Here is a 26645-nt window from a genome sequence, read left to right on the forward strand (position 1 = left end):
GTGTAGGTGCAGAAAAATCAAGCAAAAAGCTAGTTCGTGTTCAATTCAGTCGGACATTCATTGTGTTCAGCCTTGCTAAAAGGGGAGTATTAGTCTTCCATTTTTCTTTGCTTTCACATTGAGGACAATGTGAAAATTATGTTTGGGAGAGTGGATATTTGATTATGCTGAATGTTGGTGCAGGTTATGTTTGTTTGAGAAAGAAATTTTTTTCGAAATTCTGGTTTGTTCACTTTCATGCAAGTTAATTGGTGATCATATCCATGTCTTCCAAACCAAATTTTTATGTGAAAGATTAGGAGAAATGAACATGCATTTGCACTTGTGTGAGACTTATCTAGGATCAACATTACACTTTTGGGTTCTTTATTGTGTTTAAGCATTGAATTTTGATTTAGGATAGGCAATATCTTATAAAGCAAGAGTAAGCATATTTGTTTTCCTTTGGGATTATTGAAGTACATCTTTCCTTGCAAAGTTGTATGAGTTGTGTGATTATGCATAAAAGATGAGTGTGATGCTTTTCTTGTGATTATCCCCTTTGATCTAGTCCTAAACAGGGTTTAAGTAAATAGAGTGATAATGATTAAACAGTCGAATAAATAAATGTGTACAAAGTTCTTTCTACTCCAATGTTTTGAGTTGCTTAGTAACTAGGGGTATTCATCACCAATGTTTACTTTTACGTCAAACGGCAACTTGAAATATGAGTATGCAAAAGCACTTTAAGTTGTGACTTGTTGAGTAACCGGGTGCATCCATCACAAATGCTTGTATTCGCGTCAAAAGGCAAGTGACAACTTAAAGACAAAGAATAAATTGCAACAAAAAAAAATGAAAAAAAAAAAAAACTCTCTAGTTTGCTACCTTGTTTGTAGTAGTGAGAAGGGGTGATTGCAGGTTGAGTTGTTACATGATTCAATTGTGTTGGTCGCATGATAAATATGATTGAGTTTGGAATTATATATGGATATTTGATCTAGAGAATGTGAGTATGCTTAGTTTTCCTTTATTTGCTATTGTTTATGTACTAAGTTGAAGATTTGATGTTTGCATGATAGGTCCTTTGGGTGTGATGAGTTGAGCCTGACTATGGTTATTGTCCTTTGTTTTTATGGTTTTTCTTTTGCTTGAGGATAAGCAAACATTCAAGTTTGGAGGTATTTGACGTGGGAATTTATTTCACACATTTTCTTAGTCTTAATTATTTTGTTTTAGAGTGTTTTGTATGTTCTTAGCTCATTTGTCTAGAATTTAGGTGTCTTTTATATTTATTTAATTCTTGAAAATTCTTGGTATTTTGCAGGTGTTTAATTATTGAATTGGTTGAAATTGGGCTGGTCTAGTCAACCCAGAACACTGTTCGGTTTTTGAGTTCTAACCGGAGCTACAGACCTCCGTTTTAGATGTTATTTAGCTTGCTGGAAAGATAAGATGGAGACCTAAAACTTTTATGAAGATCACAAAACCAAGTTCTGCCGTTTTAAAGTCCAAAACTTAGCCGAAACGGAGAAGTCCGAATCTGTCCAGAATTTTACTGCGGTCCAGACCCTGTTTCGGTTTTCAGCTTGTATCTGGAGTTATATAAGTCAGAATAATGCAAACCCAGATGCGTTGGAAAGCTGAGAACTATATCTAAAACTTTCATGAAGGGTCCAACTCCAAAGTATATCGTTTTGGTGCTCTAAATCCAGCTGGGAGTCGAGTCTAAAAATCAGCCTAGAATTTCGGGATTTCAGCTAGCAGATAGGGAGGAAATCTGTTTTAAAAAAATTCAAAAAAAAGAAATTCCGAAAAAGAGGAGGAGAGCTAGCAGATACGAAGAGGAGGAGAAGCAGATAAAAAAAAAAGAAGCAGAGAATCTGAAATTCCGAGAGGAGGAAAAGCTAGAAATTCCGAGAGGAAGAAAAAGCTGGAATTCTGGGAGAAAGAACGGAACGGAGGATTTTTGCAAATACAGAGTTCTTTTCCTTTTTCTTATATATATATTTTTATTTTTTATTTGCTGAATTGTTATTAAGAATGTTGAATGCGAATTTATGTTTGAGAAATAATTGGATTGATTTATTAGTTATGATTTGCTAGTTTTCTTATCCTAGGGCTAGGACGTAGTCATTGAATTTTTTATATGAATTGAGTATGGTTGTATTGAATATCTTTTGTTAATTGCAATTTGATGATTTCGGTTTTCATTCTTGCAATTTACTGGCCATGAATTGCATGCTTAAGATGTTGAATGAAGTAACGAAAGTTGAAGTTCGATATTAGTTGATGAATTTATCAAACATTGGTGGTGTAGTTTAGAAATAAATGCACACCCTTGTGACCTACAATCAAGAATTTCACAGATCATAATGAATTTATATTAATTTCTATGATCACGAAAGTAGACATAGGATTAATATAGGTATAGGTGTTATACCTTGAAAGAGGATATCACATAAAAAAAGGGATTCGGTCATTGTAATTAGCAGAATATTAACAATCAGATTTAAATTCATTGAAGAAATTCAATTGATGAAATCCAAGCCCTAGGAACCTTTCACATTTGATTTTTCAGGTCAAAAAATTGCAGTCAGTCACATCAATTTGGGGTTGTCTAAATAATATAGAAAATTTATAAATTGGTACTTGAATCGCCTCCTTGTGGAAACGATACTCTTTTTGCCCTATTCTACTTGTCATGACCCATGCACTTGTGGTAGAGTCTAGGGACTATCATAAGTCCCCTCTCCTTTCCATATGGTTGATAGCTTGCTCCATAAGCAAGTAAAAGAAGATTCAGCTGCTATTATTCCATGTGATTGAAAAGCATATTCAATATACCTTCCGCAGGTATATCTCTCAAACTTAAATATGGTATTATTGTGATTCTAAATCTTAGCATGTTATTATAAATAATTGACATCTTAATTATCGCCATCATGCAACGAATGGATGATTATGATTTTTCAACCCCTTTCGTTATCACTCGCCATATTTTTTTTGTGCTCTATCAGCCCGTTATTTTATATCGCATTATCACAGATCAAATCTTCACATATCTAGGAGATGTAATATTTGGGCTTTGGTCTACCATATTTTTTTGTTACAAGGTATGCATATTCTGCTGGTCCGTGCATGTTTTAACCTAAACCACTAGCATACAATGGATACTTCTAGTTATGCCAAGTAATATTTTTTTTTTCGTTTGCAATAATTTTTTATACATAAATAGACCATAATGCAGGATGAAAAATGTCACTCTCAAGATTGGTCATTTCATGGATGACTGCTATTATATTCGTCCCATCGTTAATTAAAATGGAAACAGATATTTGATGGATGGCTTTGAACTGATTGGCCAATAAATGTTTTTAACTTTTTGGCTGTCAATTGTCTTTTTTCTATATGAATTATTTGGCATATACGTAACTCAAGTTCACAACAGTGGATGTTATATTACTTTTGAGGCTTTTTCTCAACCTTAATTTATATGTAATATGAAAATTTAAATAGCAATAATGCCTAACCATATTGTGGTAGCAATTATTATATAACAAGAAAATAGAACTCTAAGATTTGTGTAATTTGTGGAAGAGAACACATGGACATTGGCTTTGTTTATAGAGATTAGTCTAGTAACTTTATCTCACTAATCAATTGGTTCTAGCAGCTAGTCGCTATACAAACCCAGTAAGGCTGCAACAAAACTCTTGCAAGTGACCTAAAATAACACCAAAAATTAATTAAATGAATAAGATAAAAAAGTTAAGGCCTAGAAACAAAGTGAGTCCACCACATATGCATATTTGCTCAGCTCGGTGAAGCTCTTGCTTGCAACCGCATGGTCAACCAAGCCTAGCACATATACATATTTACATATGTGGTAAAAAATCCAAAGATTCAACTAGATTCTACGAGATGAAGAATTAAGAAATACAACTGCATTTGCATTTAGTCTCTTATTAACAAGGGACTAGGCATTTAAATAATAAGTCATAATTAATAATTTTTCCAACCAAAAAATATGATACAGTTAGAAAAAATTTTGAATATAAAAATCATCTAACAGTAGTTCCCTACCAAATAGTCAAATATAGATCACATTTTTTTTTTAAGGAATTGAGGTAACAAAAATTACAATATACAAAAATAAGTACCTAATTATGCCATGTAACATTTGGCCATGATTCTAGTCATTACATGCATTGTTTTTTTGAAGAGGAAAAGGAGTTTATAATTGCATGGAATAAAATGTTGGAAAAATATAACTTGTTTCATAGTGAATGGCTGAGGTATTATTTACATATATATCATTAGTTGAAGAAGGGTAGAAAAGTAATAATCAATAATTCATAAGAGTACATATGTAAACAGATAATTTACGAGGTATACTCGCAATTTCACATATGTATAGGGATATGCATAACTGTTTTTTAAGAATATATAAAATTAATAAATCTGTGAGAATTTATAAAAATGTACATGCGAGAAAAAATTTATTTTAAAAAGTTGACCTCACCGGTCCGGGCAGGCCCACAACTCCACAAGCCAAGTTCACTTCAGAAGCCGCTCCATTTTAACTTTTTAAGGAACAGGAACTGCGAGAACCGCCGGTTTAGCGTCCCTTTCCAACCGGCCTGGGTTCATGCGAACCGGCCAGTTTTCGAACGACGATAAATTCAGGTGGGGAATTAGGGCTTAGTGGATCGATTCTCTCTCCTTTCCTTACGCGACCCCTTCCTCTTTCTCCTCTCACTCTACGCGGACCGCGGCCGGCGAGCGGGCGGCGGGAGGCGTACGGTTGACGGAGGGCGCCCTAGGTACGTCTCTCTCTCCTCCCCTCCTTCTATCTGCAGGTTTCTCTTCTCTTCTCTCTCTGCTTCATTCTCATCTATTTCATTTTTAAAGTTTTGTCCGTGAGAAACAGAATCTGCTATCTGATGTGTTTCATTGTTTCTTTCGAAGGAGAAGAAAAAGAAAAATCTCATCTTTACGATTCTTTGTTCATCCATCAATCGTTTCTTTAATATCTTGTTTTGCGCTATCAATTGTTTACTAACTTAACATTCTCCTGAAGAGAGGAGCAAAACAAACAGCAGAAACGCCTGAAAACAGCTTAAAAGGTCTTTTTTTATTTATATTTGTAATGTTGCTGTAGTTTCTGTACATAATTAATTAATAACTAAATGTTTGTTGCATCGCCATGTTGTCCCGGTTCGATGAACGGTCGGGTTTAAGACATTGATTTTCTTTTTTGGAACATCGAAAGAAGAAGATTCTGGCAATGGGAGACGCCACCGGAGAAGGAGATCGTGAAACTCTCGAAGCTGTACGGTCAGTGGTGTTCAAGCCGTCCGAGACCCTAGACGAGAAGAGATTCCCGAGGATCAGCGGCTATGATTTCAACCGTGGGGTGGACCTCATGGGCCTACTGCATTCCATGGCCACCACTGGATTCCAAGCATCCAACCTTGGAGATGCCATTGATGTTGTCAATCAAATGGTGATCTTGCTCGCTCTTTATTTTTTCCCCCTTTTTTGATTTCCAACTATTTATAGTTTTCTTAAGTTTTTAGCTTAATTCCAAGGCAATCTGTGAAGCTGATATTCAGCATAACAACCATTTTTAAAATTCTTTTATTTATCAGTTATTTTTTATTTTGTGTCCTAATTGAAGTTAGATTGGAGGCTTTCCCATGAGGAGCCAAGAGAAGATTGTGATACAGAGGAGCTCAATCCTGCCTTTAGACAAACCGTCAAGTGTAAAATTTTTCTGGGATTTACTTCAAACCTCATATCTTCTGGCATCCGGGAGACTATCCGGTTCCTTGTAGAGCATCGAATGGTGAGTGTTTAAATTTTTGGAGGACTACATTATCCTTTTCCATCTATAGAAAATCTTTTTTTCATTCTTTCCAAATTGTGTTGCATGCACCATCATGTGTTATTGTTGTGGTGATATTATGTGAACTGATGCAACCTTTTAACAATCTCTGCGGCTTTTGCCATGGGTACAGAAATAATATGTGTAACCATTGATCCATGACATAATTCTCTTTGTCAAATGACTTTATCAAGGTATACTTTTTGTAAGGTTTGGTGCACAATAATTAGAGCCTAGTTATCATTACAAGTTTGAAACAAATCAGTTGAATAAACTAAAATAATAGCATGGCCTGATATCCAGGTATGTTTTTGCTACCCTAAAACTGCTGTTGTCTCCCTATTTGTGGGTATGGTTGGCAGAAAAGGTTCTGGAATAGAACAAAACAGAATACTTGCAGCTAGTCTCCATTACGTGAACACCCATAGGGAAAAAAGGTAAATTAGTTTTTGTCTTTAGTTGCCCATATAACAAGATATTGAAAGAAAGGAAAAAGTATTGGCGGAAAAATGCCACATAATAGGTGGCAGAAAGATGATACATGAAGAAAAGTGTCGGATAAAAATTCACTTGTCGCTCAATTTCAAGTCAGCTTTGCATGTCATGTGTATCAGCTTTCTGCTTATGTAACTCCACAGCCTGCAAATTGGGGCTCTAGTGATTTACATTGGTAATGCATCAAATGCCCGTGCCTATGTTCTTGGTGATATTACAGTCTGAGATGTGTGGAATCCCTCATAAAGGACTTATTTCATAATATAAATAGTAAAATATCCTTATTTAGTCCATCGTATGGTCAGCATTTCTTTTGATTAAAAATTGCTACCGGTCCACTTTTTAGTTGTCTTGGTGCATGTATTGCAGATTATGTCGTAGAATGAAGGATGTTATTAATATCATTATGGGCATGTGTAGGTAGATGTTTTGGTTACGACAGCTGGTGGTATAGAAGAGGACCTTATCAAATGCCTTGCACCAACATATAAAGGTGATTTTTCTTTGCCTGGTGCTCATCTGCGCTCAAAGGGATTAAATCGAATTGGGAATTTGTTGGTGCCTAATGACAACTACTGCAAATTTGAGGACTGGATCATGCCAATTTTTGATCAGATGTTGCTGGAACAGTCTACAGAGGTAAAAATTTGGTATCACTTTTAACAGAGTTCTGAGTTATGTTTTTTCAGGTATTTTCACACTGCATGGTACAGAATCTTATGTGGTTCTCTAGTCAAAATATTAACGGTATCACTTCCCTAGTTTGTATGATTTGCGTTATATAATAGCTGAAAGACAAAGCATGATTTTCTTCATTCTAATTTCATTTAAATGTTGGTAAAAGTCACATCCAATCATGATTGTCATTAAGTTTCTGTCCTGACGAGGCTGCATCTTGGACACATTAACTTGCCCATCTGCTACATTGCATGCTATGTGCCATTCCCATTATATTGTTCATATGCTAGTTATGGTTGATGGCTGTTATAACTGTTTTAGAATGCCTCCATTGTAAACATTCAAATCTGAAAATGTTAGCTGATACATGTGCATTATGACTATTACAATGCCTAAACATAATAACTGCCAGTTTTAAGATATTCACTGTTTTGAAAATTTAATGAAAACTTTTGTGTTAGGATTTTTTGAAAGAATTGCAGTTTTAAGCTGTATTGTGCCATTTTAACTCTTATAATGGTTCTTATAGGGCAGGGATGGAATAGCACAAAATCATTTCTTTGATCTTTCTCATGGAGCAGACCATAATATTCCTAGGGCATGGCTGCAAAGCCATGATATTGTTATTTAGCATGACATAAGAGCTGAAAAAGATGTAATCTACTCATGCTGCAAATTAAGTGGAATCTAGGACCTCACAACAGGTTTTGGCTAGATGGGTGTGATCCACATCTGAGCAGCTGCAACTATTACATGTTTGATCCACATTAACAGGTTGCTATGCTTAATAATAACCTGTTTGCAAAACCTTAGTATGTAGTGCTTGTTGAGGACTATTACGAAGTTGCTCCACATATTTACTTGAGTTTCCTCCATGTAAAGAGAAATTATCCTTGTGAAAGACCAAGGCATCATTTGCTCTATTTTTAGATTCATTTTTTTTATTTTCAGTCTGGATCAATGCACCTGTCAGGTTGGTACTGAATCCTGTACATATTCCATTCTAGGGTGATCTTTCTTCCATTTCTAATGTAAGTAGCTATCAATTTATATATTTTACTATTAATTTCACTATAAATAGCAATATTATTATGTCAGATAGAAACTACAATACTTATGTCATTAACAATCATGATCCAGCATCTAAGTGATGACCATTAGTTATATGTTGCCAAAGTAAAAAATTTCTACTCCAAACAATTATGTTTTGCTGTAACATTCTTACTAGTCTTTGCATTGACATGTTCCAATTTCATGGCTTATTTTAACAGAATGTAATTTGGACACCATCAAAAGTGATTGCCCGCCTTGGCAAAGAAATAAACGACGGTTGTTCATACCTCTACTGGGCACATAAGGTAAATATTAATTAGTAGTCATTATCTTACTTTTTGTTGTTTTCACTCTCTCTCAGGACCTTTAAGTGATGCTTGCTATGAATTACCTAATGTGCTAGACCAATAGTTGTTTTCTAGGACTTAGCCTGCAAAGCTTTCATTGTTTCACTGAATTTGTTTGAGTCTAGTTGAAAGTAGTCTTACTTTGCAAGATCTGCAAATCATTTGTTCTTTTAACTTGTATCAATTCTATTTGATGTCTATAGAGATGAGATAATGATATTTCTTATATACTGCCTCTTGTCTATGAGAAATTTTTGTAATACAACTTAGTTTAAATCTATCTAGATCCAACATGCTTTAGGACAAGGTTTCTAAGTAGAGAAAGAGTGGGTATAAATTGTGTACGATCTATCAGAATATCCTACTCAGCGTTATACATCTTGCAAAGGTTAAAGCATAAGTAAGTTTGATGCTGGGGAGGTGTTGAACTTGGGCCTACAAACTCGAAGGAGGAAGGTAGAGAGTTGTATAAGGAAGACAAAGAATAGGTTATGGAAAAGAAAAAAATGAAAAAATATGTTGGCACAACCGATTATGGTGAGGTAGAAATCTCACTATGGCACATATGACACAAGGAAGACAGTAGTTGGAAGAGGAGCAAGGGTGGATCACTCTTTTCCAAGGCTAAAAACACCATCTTGTCCGATCATTCCAAAGATAGCTCTCATACGTTAACTCGCAAACTCTAGGAATCCACCAAAAGGGGAGAGAGAGAGAATAAAGAGAAGGCAAGGGAAGAATGGTTTTCTTAGTAGAATCTCCACTAATCAATAACTCAAATATCTCCATGATGATTACAAGAGAAGCCCTAATGGAGGTATTTATAAGTGGCACAAGGGCACTCTGTGCTTCAACTTTCCAATACGGGATTCCAAATCCTATTATAATTCAAAGAACCCTAACTATTAACTTTCCTAATAACATCAAAAGTTATCAAAAAGAAAGTTCACAAAAATCAAAGGTATTCAAGATATATCCTTCATCAAGCCAATCCCATGCCTTGGGTGGGTCAAAAGTTATCAATGAAAGCACCATTGTTGGATTAGGAACAAAGTCCCATCTCAATAAAAGCACCAGTGTTGGACCCGCGGGGCGTGCGGTCCCAAACCCCACGCCAAGGTTCAGTTGAGGGAATTGTTGTTGATTGCGGGACCGTCTTTAGGGTGGGTAACACGCTATCTCTTGCTGCCTTTGGAACCTTGCCTATGCTACTCTAGTGATGGTGCTTGACCAAGGAGAAGAATCAAGATGTCGGGAAGAAAAGATGACGATTCTATTCCAAATGACAACAAAAATGAGAATCTAGCAAGATCGGAAAGGAATCATGCTAGCTTAATACAATCTAAGGGGAGTTGATTTACCCCACCCTAGCCCAAGCCTTGCGGCCGAAAAAACTACCTAGCTGACCTAATGGATAACCCTTTACAATGTAGAAAAATGATCTAATGGAATTATCTTTGGAAAGGCCCTAATGGCTTCTTTATATAGGCCTAATGCCCATGTGCTGAATAAGCTTATTGGCGGAAACAATTTGAAATTCAAATGATCTTCCTAATAAGTTGCAAGGGGATCCAAACTAAGTCAGATCCCTTGCGGCCATATGCTGAATTTGCTGGGCTCTTGGATGCCCGGGATGCGTTGCTTGGTTGGCCGGGGCGCGTCCCGTGCGGGGGCTGCCATGTGTCTGCGGAGTCTTGATTTGGTATTCTTTGTGGATGGCTGGATTGAGCTCCCGAGCTGGCTGGGATGCGGATCCTGGTTGGCTGGGACGCAGGCCTTGATTGGTCGGGACGCGGGTCTTGGTTGGCCGGGACATGGATCCAATTGTCTCTCCTTCCGCGGATTGATGACATATCTTCTTGTGCTCCTTTGATCCTGCGGTCTGTTGCATCTTGACCGCCCATGCTTCTGCTCACCTAGTCTCTATGGAAGAGTCCATGGACTCCATGGATTTTGCACGCGTTCCTTCATTCTTTGACCCCTTCCTTGTGCTTGGATGCTGGCCATGTGGCTCGGCCTGCTGTTTTTGGCCGAGCGCGACCTTTGGGGGCCTTTTCATTCTTGCTATTGCACGTGGATGTATAACACTTGTCTCGTCCTGCTGGCCAAATGCTTCCTTTGGGGATCTTTCCATGTTTGCTCCCTTGCTTGTGCGCGGATGCTTGACACTTGGCTGTTGACCGAGTCCATTGTTTGGCTGGCCGTGGCTTGCTTTGTTTGGCATGTGGGCGCGCTTGTGCTTGCTGATGCGTGTCCTTTTGGATTGCACTCGGTTGGCTATGACCCAATGTGCTTGGGCTCGGCCTGATGTTGCTTGTTTTAGCTTGGCTCAGCTCGTGCGCATGCTTTTGAATCGATTGACTTGATTGTGCTTGGCCGGGCGCAATGTTGGCCGAGCTCTGTGCTGGCCGTGCCATGCCTTGTGCTCGGTGTCTCCTTTGTGCGTGCGCGCTCAGGTGCGCACGAATGGGCTGGTGCCCCTAGTCGTCGCCCACGACCATGCTCACTCTTGGCACGCGCGCAACAGGTTGTTGCACATGTGCCGGGTGCTGGCGAGGCGTGGGATGGCGGCCTGGCAGTGCACCGGCCCCTTTTGTCCGTGGCGAGGTTTAGGCGCGCCATACGGGCGTGGGTGCGGAGCGCCGTGCGTGCATTGGTGCATCGGGTCGGCCTGGCGCTTGGGCGTTGGTCGACCCGGATGCTGGGGCACGCGGAGGGCCGCGCGCGATTGGGCGGGCGCGTGGAGGGCCGCGCAATTGGCCGCGCGTGGAGGGCTGCGCGCGGAGGGCCGTGCTGTTGCGGACCCTAAACGGCCGACGCGCAAACGAGCCCCGCCAAGTCGTTTGGGATGGGACTTATAGTGTTGGCTTCCATGGGCTCGGCTTATGTGATGCTACTATCGGAGGTTGCATCAGTATCTTCCTCAACCTCATCCTCACTACTAGTGATATGGAGAACATAGGATTGGCCGGGCTTGCATTTGTGGCCTTTCTCCCACTTTGCGCCGCACTTGAAACATAGACCTTTCTTTATGTACTCCTGCAGTTCCTCTCGGTTGAGCTTTTTAACTTCTTGGGGCTGCGGTTTGCAAGTGCTTGCGGCTGCATGTGGTGGCCTCGGTTGCAAGATTTTGGTGTCCTTGCTGTTGGAGACTTCCTTGGCTGGTCGTCGGTTGAAATAGCCGCTTTGGTCAAGGATCTCCGCCATCCTCATCGCATCTTGAAGGCGCGTGGGCTGCTTGAGTTTAAGTTCCTTGGAAAGCTAAGGTTTGAGCCCATCGATGAAGGTGCCTAGCAAAGCTTCTTCGGACCATCCATCCACCATGGTTTGGAGTTGGCGGAAGTCGTTGATGTAGCTCTGCACCTTGCCTTCTTGCTTCAGTTTGGCCAATTGGCCGTGGTGATTAACAACTGGTGACGGCCCCCATTGAGTCATAAATTCTTGTACAAAAGCCGTCCATCCCAATCGATTCCCCTCTTTCTCATACAAATTCCTTAGCCATCTCACCATTTGCTTGCTCTCCCTTCTAAATGATAACTAGCTAAGGTAACTCTTTCCTCCTATGGGATCTCATAGACATGGAAGTATTGCTCAACTTTGTCGAGCCATTCATATGGATCTCCACCTTCGAAAGTTGAGAAATCTATCTTGGGTCTTCAGATCCCTTTTTCTTGGAGATCCGAAGCCCTCACTTCTTCAAAATCAACCCGATCTCTCCTTCTCCTTTCCTCTTGATCTCTTCGGCCAGGAGGCCTCCGAGGTAGAGGGTTCCTTCCGGGTTCACTCTCCTCTTCATAATAACCCCTAGGCCGATCCTCCTCTGCGATGCCATCGGCCCATCTCTCTACTACTACATCACCACTTTCTACTCTTCCTCCTCCTCTTCTTGTTTTTCTCGTGTTTTTTCTCAATCCATCACTTGCATCACTCTCCCTCTCTACAAATCTCCTTTCTAATCTCTCAATATTGGCGTTACTTTCTCTTTTCATGTTGGCCAAAGTGTTCATAACATTCTCCAACACTCGGCCGAGTTGGGCATTACTACTCTCCAAGACTTTGATCCACCTTTCTTTTAAAAGAGAACAATACACCACTCAATCAACGTCAATATCCCATGTATGGGTTGTACAAGAAAGTGAATACAAGATAAAAATATCTCTCAATCCAAAGAGGTCTTGCCGATCTATTTGTTCCCAGAAATGCGATCTATTCGCAGGAGTTGTTGTTGTTGATTGCGGGATCGTCTTTAGGGCAGATAACACGCTATCTCTTGCTACCTTTGGAACGTTGCCTGTGCTACTCCAATGATGGTGCTCGGCCAAGGAGAAGAATCAAAATATGGGGCTGAAAGATGAGGATTCTATTCCAATAGACAATGAAAAAGTGAAATCTAGCAAGATCGGGAAGGGATCATGCTAGCCTAATACAATCTAAGGGGAGTTGATTTATCCCACCCTAGCCCAAGCCTTGCGGCCGAAAAATCCACCTAAGGAACCTAAGGGATAACCCTTTACAATGCAGAAAAATGATCTAATGGAATTCTTCTTGGAAGGGCCATAATGGCTTCTTTATATAGGCCTAATGCCCATGTGCTGAATAGGCTTATTGGCAGAAACAATTTGAAATTCAAATGATCTTCATAATCAACCCTCCATTGCTTGGCGGGTTGCTGCAATGCTTGGCCAAGGCTCGGCCAAGCATTGGAGCAGCCGACTCGACCCTACATAGGCCCTCCACAACGCCCACACGAGGTTCGGGGTCACCACAAGCATCAGCCCAAGAGGGCGGCGCGTTCGGCCAAAGGCCGCGCGCAACACCTCTTGACCACAGCCACTCGGCCTGCTCGCGATGCTTGCTAAGGCGCCCGCGCGCCAAGCCCTCAATTGCGAGGACTTCGGCCCTTGCACCAGTAGCAACGCGCGGCCAATCGCGAGCCCTCATGGCTGCAGCCACGCACGGACCTCCGCGCGCGCGCACGCCCAGCAGCGCGCGGCCCTCCGCGCGCACCAGCATCCGGGCCGGCCAACGCCTAAGCGCCAGGCTGACCCGAGGCACCACGCACTAGCGCGCGCATGGCGCTTCGCACCCGTGCCCGAACCTCGCCATGGCCAGAAGGGGCCGGTGCACTGCCAAGCTGCCATCCCACGCCTCGCCAGCACCCGGCACACTCACAACGACCTGTTGCGCGCGAGCCAAGAGTGAGCATGGTCGTGGGCGACGACAAGGGGCACCAGCCCATGCACGCACACTGAGCGCCCGCGCACAGAGGAGAGACCGAGCACAAGGCATGGCACGACAAACACAGAGCTCGGCCAACATTGCGCTCGGCCAAGCACAATCAAGCCAGTCGGTTCAGAAGCATGCCCATGGGCTGAGACAAGCCAAAGCAAGCAGCATCAGGCCGAGCCCGCGCATATTAGGTCATAGCCAACTGAGCGCAATCCAAGGGGACACGCATCAACAAGCACAAGCGCGCCCGCATGCCAAACAAAGCAAGCCGCGGCCAGCCAAACAATAGACTCGGTCAACGGCCAAGTGTCAAGCATCCGCGCATGGGCAAGGGAGCAAATATGGAAAGATCCCTGAAGGAAACACTCGGCCAGCAGGCCGAGACAAGTGTCGTGCATTCGCACGCAAGAGCAAGAATGGAAAGGCCCCTAAAGGCAGCGCTCGGCCAAAGACAGCAGGCCGAGCCACATGGCAAGCATCCAAGCACAACGAAGGGGTCAAAGAAGGAACACGTGCAGAATCCATAGAGTTCACGAACTCTTCCATAGAGACTAGGTGAGCAGAAGCATGGGCGGTCAAGATGCAACAGGCTGCAGGATCAAAGGAGCATAAGAAGACATGTCATCAATCCGCGGGAGGAGAGGTAGCTGGATCCGCATCTTGACCAACCAAGACCCGCGTCCCGGCCAACCAGGATCCACGTCCTAGCCAACCCGAGAGCTCAATCCAGCTAGCCATACAAGATACCAAATCAAGACTTCGCGGACACATGGCAGCACCCGCATGGGACACGCGCCCCAGCCAACCGGGCAACGCATCTTGGGCGTCCAAGAGCCCAACGATTTCAGCACATGGTCGTAAGGGATCTGACTTAGTTTGGATCCCCTTGCGGCTGATTAGGAATAGCATTTGAATTTCAAATTTTTTCCGCCAATAAGCTTATTCAACACATGGGCATTCGGCCCATATAAAGGAGCCATTAGGGCCTTTCCAAGGAGAATTCCATTAGATCATTTTTTCTGCATTGTAAAGGGTTATTCCTTAGGTCCCTTAGATGGGTTTTTCGGCCGCAAGGCTTGAGCTAGGGTGGGGTAAATCAACTCCCCTTAGATTGTATTAGGCTAGCATGATCCCTTTCCGATCTTGCTAGATTTTTCTTTTTCGTTGTCTATTGGAATAGAATCATCATCTTTTAGCCCCATAATTTGATTCTTTTCTTTAGCCGAGCACCATCATTGGAGTAGCATAGGCAAGGTTCCAAAGGTAGCAAGCGATAGCGCGTTACCCGCCCTAAAGACGGTTTCGCAATCAACAACAACTCCCTCGACTGAACCTTGGCGCGGGGTTTGGGACCGCACGCCCCGCGAGTCCAACACTGGTGCTTTTATTGGGAGAGATCGTCGGACAATCGACTAAGTTCAAGCCCACGGAATGGCGATCTCGAGAGGTAACACACTTATCTTTCAGATCTATATTCTCTTTGCATATTCATATGAGATCTGAAGTTTAAAATCAGATCTGAATTTTTTCTTGTATTTATTGGTGAGATCTGATTGTATTGGGGATATTTATAGTCTTGATGTATTGTGAGTCTTTCTTTGTAAGAGAAAAGAGTTCTCTTGATTCTATTTTGTTCAAATTAGAGATAACACAACGAAGAGGCTATTGGTAGTAGTACCCAGTGCTATTTGACCCAACTAATCTGCTGTATGGTATATTAGGGGCCGCATAAAAAGAGTCTATTGGTAGTACGTTGTGTGCCTTCCCCAACTACAACGTTTCAGGGAACAAATAGATCATCAAGATCTTTTTGGATTGAGAGATATTTTTATCTTGTATGTACTTTCTTGTACAACCCATACGTGGGATATTGACGTTGATTGAGTGGTGTAATCTTCTCTTTAAAAGAAAAGGAGGGTCGGTTCATTCCTTGGGTGACGACCACAGGAGGATTGGATTATTGTTGGGACTGATTTTATTGATTAGATTTGGAGTCAGGAGGTGACTTAAACAACAAACAAAGGCCTGTTGAAGTCTTGTAGAGTAGTAATGCCCAACTTGGCCGAGTGTTGGAGAATGTTATGAATACTGTGGCCGACATGAGAAGAGAAAGTAACACCAATATTGAGAGATTAGAAAGGAGATTTGTGGAGAGGGAGAGTGATGCGAGTGATGGATCGAGAAAAAACACGAGAGAAACAAGAAGAAGAGGAATAGTAGAAAGTGGTGATGTAGTAGTAGAGAGATGGGCCGATGGCATCTCAGAGGAGGATCGGCCTAGGGGTTATTATGAAGAGGAGAGTGAACCCGGAAGGAACCCTCTATCTTAGAGACCTCCTAGCCGAAGAGATTAAGCGGAAAGGAGAAGGAGAGATCGGGTTGATTTTGAAGAAGAAGTGAGGGTTTCGGGTCTCCAAGAAAAAGGGATCTGAAGACCCAAGATAGATTTCCCAACTTTCGAAGGTGGAGATCTATATGAATGGCTCGACAAAGTTGAGCAATACTTCCATGTCTATGAGATCCCACGGGAGGAAAGAGTTACCTTAGCTAGTTATCATTTAGAAGGGAGAGCAAGTAAATGGTGAGATGGCTAAGGAATTTGTATGAGAAAGAGGGGAATCAATTGGGATGGACGGCCTTTGTACAAGAATTTATGACTTAATGGGAGCCGTCACCAGTTGTTAATCACCACGGCCAATTGGCCAAATTGAAGCAAGAAGGCAAGGTGCAAAGCTACATCGACGACTTCCGCCAACTCCAAACCATGGTGGATGGATGGACCGAAGAAGCTTTGCTAGGCACCTTCATCAACGGGCTCAAAACTTGGCTTGCCAAGGAACTTAAACTCAAGCAGCCCACACGCCTTCAAGATGCGATGAGGATGGCAGAGATCCTTGACGAAAGCGGCTATTTCAACCGACGACCAGCCAAGGAAGTCTCCAACAGCAAGGACACCAAAACCTTGCAACTGAGGCCACCACATGCAGCCGTAAGCACTTCCAAACCTCAGCCCCAAGAAGTAAGAAAATTATCTCGTGAAGAACTCCAAAAATACTTTGATAAGGGTCTATGTTACAAGTGCGGCGCCAAGTGGGAGAAGGGCCACCGATGCAACCGTGACCAAGCCTTTGTGATAGAGCTCGAAGGTGAAGAAGAAACCGATGAAGGTACTGAAAATTCAGATGGGAATCAAACTGAAAATGACCCATCCGACGAGGATACCGGACGTGCCTTTATGATCCATGAATGCAGCGACTCGAGCTCTACTGAAGATCCAAGTGTTGAAGCCGACACCACAGCAGAAATTTCTGCAACCGCAGAAATTCCAGCAGCTGCCCAAAATTCTGCAAGTCCTACTGCAGCCAACCACTTCAAGGTAACACCCCAAATCATGGCTGCTGAACAAACACTTGCAGAAATTCCAGCAAGCAAGGAAGAGGACAAAGGTGCGGCTGCAACTCCAAAAGACAACAGCAGCAAATCAGCACCTTTAGAGGATGTTCAAACGTTCCTATTTGAGGGCAGCAACAAAAGACATGAGGCTGGAACAATTTGCAGCAAAGCAGATGATGCTGCAACCAAACCGGCAGCAGCATGCCATGATGAAGCCAAGCAACACGGAATGGCTAATGCAGGAAGCCCGAATCTGGAGGTAGAAGATCATGTCGGTGCGACCCTTACTGGCAACAACTTACAGATTTGTGACTATGATCGAAGAGGTCTGATCTTCTACATTCGGTATGTTCATGTGCCTATTATTTATAACTTCAGCAGAGACATGTTTGGGCACTTCCACAGCAGTCAAGTGGGTGGACATCCTAAAGGGTTTCGCATCCGGGCAAAGCACTCTTCCTATTGGGGAAGATTGAAGACGTGGCAGAACGACGTACCGAAGGCATCAACCGCACGAGAGGACTGTGACAAGTTGGCTCCAAGGTATTCAAGATATATTCTTGAGGGCAAGGATGTTCTACAAGAGAGGGAGAATTTTGCGAACCCCGCTCCGCCGTGCCAAATTTCAGCCGGCACAAGCGAGGCCAACCTCACTCAAGGCCAATACTCGGGCCAACTCTATTGCTTGGAGGCTTGGCCGAGCCTTGGCCAAGCATTGCAGCAGCTGGCTCGACCCCGCACAGCCCCCCCACAACGCCCACACGAGGTTCGAGGTCACCACAAGCATTAGCCCAAGAGGACGACGCGCTCGGCCAAAGGCCGTGCGTAGCACCTCTTGACCGTAGCCACTCGGCTTGCGCGCGACGCTTGCTTGGCAAGCGCCACGCGCCAGGCCCTCAACCGTGCGGACTTCGGCCTTGCACTAACAGCAACAGGCGGCCAACCGCGTGTCCACTCCATAGCAACGCGCGGCCAATATCCACTCCGCAGCAACGCGCGGCCAACCACGCACCCGCATGGCCACAGCCATGCGCGGGCCTCCACGCGCCCAGCCCGCGTGCCCATTCAGCCCCTATAATTAACTAACATCAAACTTTCCTAACTGAGATAGAAAATAACTAATCATCAAAAAATAGTTGACCTGTATGGGACCTGCGGCACGAGCGGCTTGGATTTGCGTCCAGTTCAACCCATGCTCACTAGGTCATTCATAGATGTTCTGGCATCAAAGTTCCTCAGCTTAAGTCATTAGCAGATGTCCTTGACTTTTTGACTCTTGTTTTTATAGTTTTCATGGAAGTTGATAAAATTAGCAATACATGTTATTGACTTTGTGATTTATGAATATTGACCTATGTGAAAGAGGTTATAACTAAAATATATGATTGTCATGAATTTGTTAGATGATGAGTGTAGCTTGATAAAAAGAATTTGTAAATATGAGGATTGATATGTATATTTTGTGTCTGCTTATATAATACTAGAATCCAGTGCTTGCTTGTATCTCTCTCTGAAGGATGTCAAAAGAGGGAAGAGATATCGATACATTCTTTTCTCCTTAAACTTGCAGTCCTTTTTAGATGTGCAGTATTGGAAATTTATTTCAAAAGTCCAACATATGCTGGACGCTCGAAGGCATTGAGAAAGCCCGCAAGTCTAACAAGTGTGCTGGACTTGGGGCTTTCCCTTTGTATAAGTTGAGATTTTCTCCTTGGACTTATAGTCCTTTTCAAGTACGCTGTATTGGAAATTTGTTTCAAAAGTCCAGCATGTGCTGGACACCCAAAGGCATTGGAAAGCTTGCGAGTCTAATGCACATGCTGGACTTGGGGCTTTCCCATTTTATAAGTTGAGCTACATACATATCTATTTACGTACGTATATATGTATGTATGTGCATACATACATATGCGTCAAAGTATGTATGTATTTGTGCACGTAGGTATGATGCTTTGATGAGGAAGATATAGGGAGTTCGCCCTCACACTGAGGAGACGCGGGTTAAATGCAATTATATAGTTGACCTATGGAGACACCAAAGCAACGTAGTATGACGCAACAGTGACAGTTGGATCAGCAAGAACTCTGGTTTCTCATTCTTTGGAAATAGATTGACAAGCAAGCCAAAGCCTTGGATACCCATTTCATCCTGCAGCAGCCCAAACCATATACATTATGCAAATGATGTATACAACCAAAGTGGTACCATAATTACAAAACAGAGAAAAATAAGAAAATATATTGTATGTGTGCAAACTCTAACATTGAGTTTAAGATCTAAGGCAGCATAAAGAAGATATTTAAGAAGATGTTGGTGGATTTGTGAGATTGATATTTCAAGTAAGGGCAAAGAATAAGTGAACTTGAGGATTTTGATAGAAGAAAGCTAATGTTAAACTATTGTAGCTATATACCATGATTTGTGAAAATGAAACGCTCATAGATGGCTTAAAGCTTGTTTGGTTGATTTTAAGGTTAGAAGGTTGCAAACTAGTAAGACTATATGTAGTCTATGTTGATATGTGCTGTATGTTAGGCTGAAGATGAGAAATAAATCAAGAAATTAGCTATAATGAGAATGAGGAAAGTGGAGATGATATCACTTTGATGCTATTTAAGATGATTCAAGTGTGGGAACACGGAGCTTAAGAAAAACAAAAAAGATTTTTATTTTCTATTCAAATGAGGATGCCACATGAAGAACTGCAAGAAGAGAGTTCTTTTGCGAACCAGCAGTCAATAAATAATAGTAAAAATACAACAAAAATCTTGTCAGCTAGTATATCATCACTAAGAGTAGAAGCAGGTTTTTTGTCTTGGGGGTTTTGGGGGACTGTGGCACCTATTACTTAATGCATAACTTTTGTATGTGAATCTAGGTTTACCTATTATTTTCTTTCTGGTTGTTCACTCCTTGCCGTTATCTCAGTGTCTAAGGTTAAAGCTTATGTTTTTCCCCCACTAATCTCACAATTATCTTTTGTGAAAGCGGGTAGGAAGATATGTAATATATGACTACATTACAAAGATTTGGTGAGAGAGTGGGCATCACTATTTGTGTGTTCAGTAGCTTCACAACTCACAACTCACAAGTATATCACACAATGTTTTATGCATATTAAAATGGTAACCATGGGATGTTAACTTAGCCTTTTGAATTTCGTTTGATGAGGCAGCCCAAAAATACTATTAAGACACATGCAAAGTGCGCACATCCACAATAGGAAACATAATTAAAAATCTTAAATCATGTTCAAACTTTCACATGAAGAATAGTTTACCTATATTCAAAAGAATAAACTATTAATTCTTAATCCCTTCCAATCTGGTAACATGCCTCTCCTTCCTCATATCAGGTTTTTCAGCAAAATCTCAACATACTTTTAGTTTGTGTAATAATAAATCTTTGACGTTTGGATGTCTAGGTTAAATTAGATATTCAACTCAACAATATAAGCATTATTTGGGAAAAATAAATTTCATTAAAGAACAGTGTATTTTATTAGCTAGAGGGAATCTTGTTTTTATTGAAAATTTATTGAAAATTAAAACAACAGGGAGATCATATATGTGTGCAATTTTGCTATTATTGTTGATAAAACAACTAATCTTTAATGATGTTATAAACCACCACCAGGAAGTGAATAGAACATGAAACCAAGCAGTGGGAGGAGAGTGAGATCTTGAACCATGTGCTTGTTGAAAAATGAGCCAGTTCCATCCAAAGGGTGGGAGTAAGAAGCCCACAGAGAGAGATGGACAGAAAATCATGGTACTTGTGATGGATCTTGAGGAAAATAAACCATGAAGCCATAGATGACTGGATTCCTGTAGCATTGAGGAAATTCGGGCATGAGAGATGTTATGAGAGAGATATGAGGTACCATGAGGAGAAGGGGGTGGGGGTGTTGGGAGGAGGGAGGGAGTGAGAGAGATGCTTTAGAATTATAGGAATTGGTGGGGCAGTTTGACACCATAGTTTTGGAAGTAAAGAGGTAATGCATGAAAGTGATTCAAACTCATAAAAGTGGATATAAGGTTCACTTATCTTGAACATAGAACAGGAAGGCAGTTGGGAATTAGGGGGTCACAAATAGCAGAGGAGGGGTAGAAATTTTTTTCCTGGAGTCAAGGGGGCACGTGCACCCTGTCTTTACCCCTAAGTATTTCCAAGTACCAGGGAGTGGTCTGTCTTCAAAAGACAACAAAAAAAAAAGACCACGCTTTACAGGGGACTGAAAAATAAGGATATGCGTCTATATTGAAGAAAAGGTTGCTAAAGGATGTTAGATAAGCAATCACGTTCTGATGTCTTATACACCCATCTTCATAACTGAAATTTCAAAATGATGTCTAATTTAACCCTTCCTATTAAAAGGATTTTGTTTCAATTCCCTCCAAAGCACCTCCTTCAATACCATCTTATTTTCAATCTAGTTTTTTTGCCAAACTATTAATATTTCATGCCATACTTTCCCAGGAATTAGCAGTCTGTTGTGGTATCATATGGTCTGACTTGATTGTAAAGTTTGTATTTTAATTTTCTACTCCAAAAGATGCGGCCAATCAAAGTGCAGAAGCACGGACATATGATTTTGTCACTGTTTCACTTAAGCACCAGGATGATCTTTGCCTCCTTTTTCTTTATCATAGTTGCCAAATTGCATGCTGAATGGCTAGTGAGTTTAAACAATTACTGACTCATGAGCACTTGTCTAGAATGGTATTCCTGTCTTCTGCCCGGCATTAACTGATGGATCATTGGGGGACATGTTGTATTGCCATTCAGTCCAGAAACCAGGTTTACTTATTGATATCGTGCAAGGTAAAAGAATTTCTTCAGTTTCCAAGCTGGTCAATTTTCATTTTCAACCATGCTCATTTCATCATGCAGATATATGTGCAATGAATGGAGAAGCTGTTCATGCAAGCCCTAGAAAGACTGGGATCATTGTTCTTGGTGGGGGGCTCCCAAAGCACCATATATGTAACGCCAACATGTTACGCAATGGTGCAGATTATGTTGTTTACATCAACACAGCACAGGAGTTTGATGGGAGTGATTCTGGAGCACGGCCTGATGAGGCAGTTTCATGGGGAAAAATAAAAGGTTCTGCAAAAACTATTAAAGTATGTTCTTTATCTGCTTCATCCTTTCCATTCTTTCCTCTCCTACTGTTTCTTTTTTAGTATCACAGAACTTTGTTTTAATATGATTTGCCCCCCTACTTCCGTAGATTTGTACCTTGACTTGTTTAATGATCTGCTAGTTTACCAATCTGCAAGATTTGTATGGGTTAATTGTCATGATATTAGCAACTATTTGTTTTACTTTTGATCAACAGTAGGAAAGACATTGAACATCTTATTGGGGGTTTACTTTGAACAGGGCATTCTCACAATGGGACTAATAAAGGTTATGACAGAGTAAACTGACACATCAGTTTAGCAGATTGAAAATTAACAGACAGTTGCTGAGTAAAGGAAAATGTAGTTGAAGATCATATTACAACCACTGCAACTAGCTGAAGCAACCAATGTTCGCTAGATTGGTATTTGGTGTCGTGCCGGTGTCTACTGCTTCAGTATGGTACCAGTATGTGTTTTACCGATCGAGGCATACTAGAAGGGGGGAGAGAGAGGGAGAATGGAGAGGGGGGAGGAGAGGGAAGGGGGGAGAGAGAGGAAGTAAGGGATGGGTGTACCTCCAATATCATCGTCATTGTCGGCAGCATGGTGAGAGGGAAGAGAGAGAGAGCGATGGTGGTCCATGGTCGTCATTGGTGATGGCGGCGGTGATGGAATCCTAGCCCTAGCAAGGAAATCGCTAGAGAGGAGAGGAGTCACAATGTGTGAGACGCAAGGAGGATTGGGAGAGAGGGGGCCGCAAGAGGCAAGAGAGGAGAGGAGGTTAGGGGGAGTGGGAGAAAGGGGAGAGGCAAGGAGGATCGAGCGAGTAGGTAGAGAATCAAGGACTCGAGCGAGGGGAGGAGATTATAAAGTCTCGAACTATTCAATTCGACTTGGAACAGCTTGAAAACTTAGCAGAACCGAATAGTCAGCCCGGTTTAAGCCAGTTTTAACCTAGGACCAAATTGAATGGCTGAACCATCCCAATTCCTGGCTAATCTAGTTTAACTTTGAATTGCCCATTTTGGGATGGCTCGAGAGACCCTGGTCTTGACAGAGGAAAAAGATGTTCTAAATGGGTACTAGGATGAAATATTAGGTAGGCCGATAGAAGAAGAATTTGAAACTTACTCTTGAAGGAACTAATTTTTCTGGGATTCGATGATTGGATCTTTAGTGCGAGAATATCCAAGAGTAATGGACCATTAAAATGAAATGAAATTGCTCATTTAGAATACTATGCATCTCTGATTGGATATACGCACCTCTTTACCCTGTGACTCATAAGATTTATTAGAGAGCTTGTACCACCGAAAAAAGGCTCCGACCTTTGACCACTCAGCCACGTAGAGGTTACCCTATCAACCCCTATCTCCGAGGCAGGCCAGGAAAGCCTGCTTCGCTCAAAATGCATTCATAAACTTCCTATGAAATTTTGTGGATTATAGCTCAGCAAAAGACATTTCATAATTTGTGCACTTTGGTGTAATAATGAAGGACAAAATAAAAATTTTAAAATGCAATGCATGGGGCCACATATGTGGCCGCATGCATTGTTGGCCCTTGATGGCACTGCTTGCCCTATATGCGGTCAGGCTGCAAACGGGCTGGAAAATGGTTCACTTGGCACCGGACAGAATTGCAGATGTACATGCAGCAAGTTTAGAATTGTACAACTGCAACTTTGGCATACCATTTTTTTTTTGAGAGGGAGAGATTAGCAGGGGCTAATCCTCACCTTTCTACCCTTTATGCATCCATCCATCGAAGGCTGTAATATAATCCCTGCCCCCGTGCCTAAGCGGACATAAATATCATTGTGAATTGCATATTTAGCCCTTTTAGCATTATGTGACCACATGTGTGTCCCTCTTGTGTAGGCCATGCGAATGGGGCAAGTTTATGTAGATGATTAGGTTAGAGATAGGTTCCGGAATGACAACCAACTCGTTTTGCCTCATCAGCCATGCCACATGGCTCTTCTATAATTTGGTTCAACTATCATATTCCTTCCTTCTTTCCTCATCAAGGAGCCAGCCACTTACTGGAGTTTGGGATATAAATTTATGATGCCTTTTTCCTTTTGAGATAAATTATAACTCAGTTTTCTGAGATTAGGAATGAAATAGTGGCTTTTCCTTTAGTCATTCAACACTCATCTTTCCCTTCCCTTTCCCTTCCCCGTATTCCTTGTTTGTCATCTTATTTTGCTGTACTTTTGCTTTATTTGCACTGTTTTGCTAGAAATCTCAATCTCACTTATTTCATATGCACTAGCTCTTTGCTTAAGTTTATTGTTGTCTAGCAGCAAATACAGTATACTTGATCATTAATCTCAAGATTCATGCCTAATATTTTATCCTCAGAAAAAAGATCCATGCTTAATATTTTTGATTTTGTCCGTCTTGTGATGCGGAACGCCTTCTCTCTATTACAGCAGTGCTGGGGAACCTGAAAGAGTTGTATTCTAATACTTCAGATTGTGATAGTCAGACTCAGCATCATTACGTGTAGAGATTTATGGGCGGCACCTAGAAATCTCCTGAGAGCTATAAAAATATCCATTCAAAAGCCCTCCTAGCCCTTTCTTGAGCAGCCTAACCCTAGAATTTTAGAATCATATGGCAAGAAAATGTCATCATTTTTGTCATTATATAGTCTTAATAGCTTGATGGAACGATAGTGTTTGAACTATCTGGGCAGGACTAGTCAACATCAAGACTCATGCTTATACTTGACAGCCAGTCCAGTACCATTTTTTCTCGACATATTAGGGGACTGGAAGATTACATATTGTGGATGAATTTGAGATAAACTAATAGGAAGATTGGATCTAGAAGAGGATGAAGGAGAATTAAGATTTAAATGAAGAGCAATAAAAAAAGGTCATAAGTAGTGATGGAGCAGAGAGGAATATGAGATCCTGAGTAAAGGTTTCGAACTGTTATAATATAAAGACAACAGACAGCAAGATATGCACAGATAGTTTGAGTTTCAATAATATATGTCATAACAGGAAGGCATCAAATGGAAAACAGCTAGGAATCCTTAGATAGTTCAAGCGCAAGCAGTAATATTTTACCAGAAAGCATTTAAATTTCACATCAAGTTCTCTAACTATGATTTACCATCATATATATTTTTTGAGAAATCATTTTTCCATTATTCTGGCTCAAGGAACGTTTGAAACAATTCTTATCCAGTGCCTGTAATAAGTTAACAATTGCAAATTGAACCTTGTGAAACTGAACAATTTTTCAGCAAAGCAAATAGAAAAGAAATGAAGACACTGATTCTCAAGGCGTATGTTTGCATTACAAAGTAAACTCAGGACCACCTTCATTGCCAGTTGAGTTGATGGAGTCTTGCTAAGGTAATAATGGAGTTGGAGAAAGATACGAAACAAGAGACTTAAGGGTCTTGCTTAACTTGCAAGATATATGTGGTTTCTTTTACATAGAAAATTTGAAAAGCTCATGCTGTCAGTCGGTTTCTCCTATTCTGCAAAGTTGCTAAATTTGATTCCTTTGGTTTGATCTTATTCTGGCAATTCTCAATGTCATGCTGAAACCAAACAGGTTCATTGTGATGCAACAATTGCTTTTCCTTTGCTGGTGGCTGCAACATTTGCGCGAAGGTTGCAGGAAGGGACTAGCACCATTTAACCTTGGAGCCCATGCAAGGTTGTTGTTGTTTGGATATAGGATTGTGGCTTCATTTGCTTATGATCCTCACTGTTGTATTCTTGTGTTTCTAAATCTTGATCAGTATTCAGCTCACAAGTTCGAACAAACAATTCTTCATTTGCTTATTTTTTGTTTCCATGGTTTTTCTTTCAACAGCAGAGTCATGTAGTATCAGTCAATTTTCGCTCCCCAACCAGTATTGCCCTTTTCTTCCCTTGTTCCTTTCCATGTTGGTGGAATCACTTTCTCTACAAAAACATGAAGTTAAATGAACTGCAACTAGACGAATCAAGCTGGAATATACCGAGGTTCTCACCCATCCACACTTCAAGGTCCTCCCGGGAAAGGTAAATCTGAAAACTTGTTCATTATTGGTAAGATCCAATATGCCACTCCATGGATGATTTGGATAGGCATCACATCATTTTGTATCTGAACATGCTCAAGCATGAAAACCAAATAATTAGCCTGTAATTTATTCTCTTTGATTGGGCAATGCAACGTATATTTAGTAGCATTTCTATGTGCAATAACTTGATCTTTTCAACTGATGAGACTAATGCCACTTGTGCAACGAGTTGGTACTCTTTATGTCTTCAGAAATTGTCATGCGTCTGAATCGGGGTGGGCCGGAGGGCACTGTTTCCATAGCAAAATAGCTGACAAGGAAATCTCGTGAACCCCCATTTCATAGTTTGTCATTCAAATACTCGGAATGCAAGGAGGTTCCGTAGCACTAGCTACCTTATTAGAATTGTAATCTAT

At 41.4% G+C, this 26645-nt stretch overlaps 1 protein-coding gene across 10 annotated transcripts; it reads left to right on the top strand.

Moving 5' to 3' along the window:
• The first annotated feature begins 4696 nt into the window (after positions 1 to 4696).
• Positions 4697 to 26477, top strand: LOC103721451 (deoxyhypusine synthase). Of its 10 annotated transcripts, none has more exons than XM_039124727.1 (10): positions 4700 to 4805; positions 5063 to 5108; positions 5224 to 5488; positions 5663 to 5830; positions 6785 to 7003; positions 8314 to 8400; positions 21784 to 21889; positions 21959 to 22194; positions 25773 to 25877; positions 26037 to 26477. In XM_039124727.1, the coding sequence occupies exons 3-9, from the start codon at positions 5270 to 5272 to the stop codon at positions 25857 to 25859; spliced, it is 1122 nt and encodes a 373-aa protein (XP_038980655.1). In that variant the 5' UTR covers positions 4700 to 4805; positions 5063 to 5108; positions 5224 to 5269; the 3' UTR covers positions 25860 to 25877; positions 26037 to 26477. The 10 variants fall into 10 exon arrangements, 8 of the variants coding, with proteins under 8 accessions (XP_017701762.2, XP_038980655.1, XP_038980661.1 ...); XM_039124733.1 differs by having other exon boundaries at positions 5255 to 5488; XM_017846273.3 differs by lacking the exon at positions 5063 to 5108 and having other exon boundaries at positions 4697 to 4805; positions 5258 to 5488.
• Positions 26478 to 26645: the final 168 nt, after the last annotated feature.

This window comes from Phoenix dactylifera, chromosome 1 (assembly GCF_009389715.1).
Source record: "Phoenix dactylifera cultivar Barhee BC4 chromosome 1, palm_55x_up_171113_PBpolish2nd_filt_p, whole genome shotgun sequence".
Classification (NCBI taxonomy): domain Eukaryota; kingdom Viridiplantae; phylum Streptophyta; class Magnoliopsida; order Arecales; family Arecaceae; genus Phoenix; species Phoenix dactylifera.

Bases quoted from the DNA above. Each gene is read 5' to 3' on its own strand.
- LOC103721451 (XM_017846273.3), top strand. From the start codon at position 5,270: ATGGGAGACGCCACCGGAGAAGGAGATCGTGAAACTCTCGAAGCTGTA. The intron at 5,489-5,662 runs GTGATCTTGCTC...TCCTAATTGAAG, and splicing joins TTGATGTTGTCAATCAAATG to TTAGATTGGAGGCTTTCCCA. The intron at 21,890-21,958 runs GTAAAAGAATTT...TTCATCATGCAG, and splicing joins ACTTATTGATATCGTGCAAG to ATATATGTGCAATGAATGGA.